At 48.2% G+C, this 4,199-nt stretch overlaps 1 protein-coding gene across 1 annotated transcript; it reads right to left on the bottom strand.

Moving 5' to 3' along the window:
- Positions 1-460: 460 nt before the first annotated feature.
- Positions 461-3,206, bottom strand: LOC104854355 (excitatory amino acid transporter 4-like; the record flags this gene model as incomplete). The annotated part of the gene is made up of 3 exons (XM_010612856.3): positions 461-1,010; positions 1,530-1,724; positions 2,965-3,206. Coding segments are annotated over 3 exons (441 nt in total), but the record flags the coding sequence as incomplete, so codon positions are not given.
- Between the last annotated feature and the right edge of the window lie 993 nt (positions 3,207-4,199).

Genomic DNA, 4,199 nt, shown 5'->3' with positions numbered 1-4,199 from the left:
AAGACTTTTTTTCAATTTTTATTTTTTAGTAGTACATGCTTGCAGTGCGGAATGGTCACATTCCTCATGGGGAGTTGGCACCTGCACATAACACATCTCAATTCTTCTTCATCCCCTTCCTACCCCCTCCTTGTACTCCTCTCTCCATCTCTTGGTCCCTTTCCCTTTTGCAAAAGCTCTGTCTCTTTTCCTACTGTCCATCTTTTATTTTGCTCTTTATTTACATTTTGGGCTTTTCTTACAAGAGAAGTCATGCAATACTTAAGCTTGTGTGTCTGATTTATTTCCCTTAGCATTATGGTCTCGAGGTCCATCTTCCTACAAAGGACTCAAGTTTATCCTTTTTATGGCAGAAGAGTACTCTGAGTAATTTTAAATAATGGTTCCAACAAAACTATATGCATTTAGCCATCAGTCAAAGGACTCAAGTTTATCCTTTTTATGGCAGAAGAGTACTCTGAGTAATTTTAAATAATGGTTCCAACAAAACTATATGCATTTAGCCATCAGAGATCCAGTGTGGAATTTTCTGCTTATGGTGTCATGTCAGAACTGAAGAAGCCTGCTTTTGGAGCATTTCAGATTTCAGTTTTCAGATTATTGATGTTCCACTTATACTGGCTAAACTGGGACCACTGTGGGAGGAGCCCAGGGATCCATACTCACAACAAAAACCTGGGGTCATCAGAATGTTTCACTCGCTTCTGAAACCCCGGGACGAAAGGAGTCTCCCACAGTGGCCCGCGAGAGAAGAAAGGAGCGGCACCAGGTCTTAACGGTTCCTGGCAGCTTCAGGTGGCGAAGTCCCACCTTTAGCCTCACAGACACTTCCTACCTCCAGCTTCCAGTATCTGAACATAGTTTAGATCTAGAACGTCCTCGTGTGTTCCGAAGTGGGGCTTTATGAAAGGTGACTGCCTTGTCGAGGAGCTGCCCTCCTCAGTGGGTGAACTCAAAGCTGAGTGAAGAAGCGGGGCCGGTGAGGAGAGGCGGGTCACTGGGGGCATCACCTGGGAGGGTGCAGAACCTCCGTGTCTCCTCCCTTCTCTCACTGTTTCCTGGCCACCGTGTGGTGAGCAGCTCCTCCTGTCAGCCCTTCCCGCCTTGGAGCCAGCCAACTGTGGTGAGTCCTCCAAAAACTGAGCTAAAATCAACCTCTCTTCAGGTTGTAGGTTCCAGGTATTGTGTCCCAGCCATGAAGAAAGTGACTTAACACAGCCTCTTTCTGTGTGCGTGGAACTGGGGGCTGAACCCAAGGCCTTTATGGTCCCTAGCCATTTTTAATTTTTTTTTTTTTCAATTATTTTGAGCCAGGGTCCTGCTAAGTTGCTAAATTGCCCAGGCTGGGTTGGAACTTGGCAAGCATCATACTCCAGCCTCCCAGAGTGCTGGTGAGATTACTGGTGTGCACCACCTTGCCTGGCTCTGAGGCCTCTCATAACTTGCAGCCGAGGCTTTCTCCTCCCACAAACCACACTGATGACCTCACAGGTCTCACCCACAGGCAGGTCACACCCAACCCCCCTCACCTGATGGTGGTGATCTGGCCAAGGTTGAGCTCATAATTATTGACTTGCGCAATAAAGATGGCAGCCAAGGCCTCGTAGAGTGCAGTGCCATCCATGTTGACGGTGGCCCCCACAGGCAGCACAAACCTGGTGATGCGTCGGTCCACACCCAGGCACTCCTCCAGGCAGCGGAAGGTGATGGGCAGAGTTGCAGAGCTGGGGGAGAGAGCCCTAGGTGCTGAGAACAGGCAGTGGAAGGGCAGAGCTGGGACAGGAATGTGCCAAAGGTGGGGGTCCCCTTGAGAACATGGAGGGGCCAGGAGAGAATCTGAGCAAGAGGCGGGTAGAAGTATAACAGTCCAGTATAACTTTACATGAGGAAAAGGGACTGATCGTGATGCAAGGGGAACACAGCAGGGGGGATCCCCCAGCTGAAGGTCTCTTGATCCACTTAAAGCCAATAACTAAAGGGGCTGGGGATTTAGTACAGTGGTTCCACTGCCTGCCTGGCAAGCGCAAGGTCCTGAGTTCGATCCCCAGCATCCCCCAAAAAAGCCAGTAACTGAAGACCAATAGTTTATGCCACTAGTCCATTCCCAGAGGATAAGGGTCTGCCGACCCACACCCTAGGGCTAAGAAAGGGTATTGCAGAAGACTATAGTTCTCACTCCCCGTGTTCACACAGGAAGCAACCCAAACTCCACTATCCTCTCAGTCTCTCCCCAACCACTTCCCAGAGAAGGAAGAAAGACTTCACTGATCGATGAGTTTAGTGGAAGGAATAGGCACCCTACTGGGAGTCAGCTTGTCCAAAGACATGTACTCAATCTGGTCAGCTTTATGTCATAGTGAGAAGCCTGCACTCACAGGGAGGATCTTTGGTTATCAAGCTCCCATGGTGAACTTGGGGAGTTTAATTTGGGGAAAAGTGGTGCTAATCTTATTTGGGCATACACCGAACAGCATATTCTCCAGTCAACATGTGGGCAATAAAAATGGTATTTTTCTTCCATCCATTTGGCTATTGAAATTCTTTTTCAAATTGCTCTGAATTTTGATGAGAGTATGAAGGAAGCTTCTTATTAACCTTTTAAAAGAACAAAAGCACAGGAGAAGGATGCCAAATGAGCCTCAAGACTCCATCTCAAGAGACAAAGACCCTTTGAGCTTGAAAATTACTGAGCTCACAGGAAGTTTCATCTTAAATTCAAAATGGACACATACCTGGTTCTCCTCCACATAAAATAGAAAAACAGGAAAGGATAAAAGGGGACCAGGAAAAGCCAGCCCGAGATAAAGACCGGCCCCCAGATGTTGGCCACCTGCCTACCTCCAGGAGCCCCCAACATTACTGTACAACCAGAAGAGAGGTCTACGGCAGAGGAGGACTGGACCCCCAGAACAGCCCATGAAGGATGTGGAATGGAACCAGGGGGAAGGGAGAACAAGGCCGTACCTGGAAGACGTGCCCATGGCAGTTATGAGCGCCTGCAGCAAGCCCCCGATGAAGGGGAAGGGATTCCGGTGGGTGATGAGGAAGTAGATGAGGGGCAAGACACCACCGGCATGAAGGAACAAGCCCACAATGACGGTCAGTGTGTACATCCCCAGCTGGCCCCCAAGGACAGCCATATCTTCCATTTCCAGAATCTTCCCAGCAATCAGGAACAGGATGCCCACAGGTGCATACCTGGGCAAGCAACATATTTGTTAGATAATGTATCCCCACTTTTTTTTCCAGTACTGAGAACTGAGTATAGGGCTTCTCACACGGAGCTACAGCCCCTTCCCTTTCTTTTTGTTTTGTTGTGTTTTGAGAAAAGGTATCATTAAGTTGACCATGCTGGTCTCAAACTTGCAATCCTCCTGCCTCAGCCTCCCAAGTAGCTGGCATTACAGTCATGCATCACTGCGCTGCTTCTGGATCTCTTCTAGCCCCTCCTACAGGTGTGAAGCTAGATTTTTCAAGGCTGTTCCCCATATAGAGCCCTGGAGCTAGGCAGTGCCTACCATACTGCACTTAACTCACATCATTTCCCGTACATGAACAATCCCACTTTAACATGCTCATCTTATCTCCTCCTCCTGCCCATTCACAGCTCACCCCAACAGCAGAAACATTCCTACATGGCAGGGCATACAACCTTCTGAAGTCTTCATCTCAGCCCCCTATTCGAACTCCTTCCCATCCAACTCCAAATAATCATGGTCCTCAGGACCCCTTCCCTAGACCCTGAAACACCCCCTCTCTTTGGCCCTATAAGTTTCCAGTATTTGCTGCTCTCAAGTCTGTTCTCACTTGTAATTTTGATGCCCCATTATCTTTCCTGCCAGCAGATATTCTTATTTGTCCACCAGCTCGAGCTATCTCATTGTATTTCCCACATCTTGTAACAAACAACTTCCCTATCAACGTTGTCTATGTATTCCTCACTTATGCAATAATTATCCATCGAGTATCTAGTACATTTCAGATACACACTTCCCTGTCCCCATGTTGGCTACAGTGGGCTATCTTTAGGAGTCCATTTGTGGTCACCCCCATGGTGGGTGGATTAGAGGAGATTGGGACCACTTGAAAAATTGGTGCAGTGCGTGGGTCAGAAATGAGGCTACAGGATAGTTTGGCCAGTCAGGGTGCACTTTAGTGTATGGCTGCAGAGTTATCTCTAAGACAGTGTGTCTAAATCT

The sequence above is a fragment of the Fukomys damarensis genome, unplaced genomic scaffold (genome assembly GCF_012274545.1).
Source record: "Fukomys damarensis isolate Sample0158 unplaced genomic scaffold, DMR_v1.0_HiC HiC_scaffold_4125, whole genome shotgun sequence".
NCBI classification, from domain to species: Eukaryota; Metazoa; Chordata; class Mammalia; order Rodentia; family Bathyergidae; genus Fukomys; species Fukomys damarensis.
This window is presented reverse-complemented; position numbering and strand designations above follow the sequence as displayed.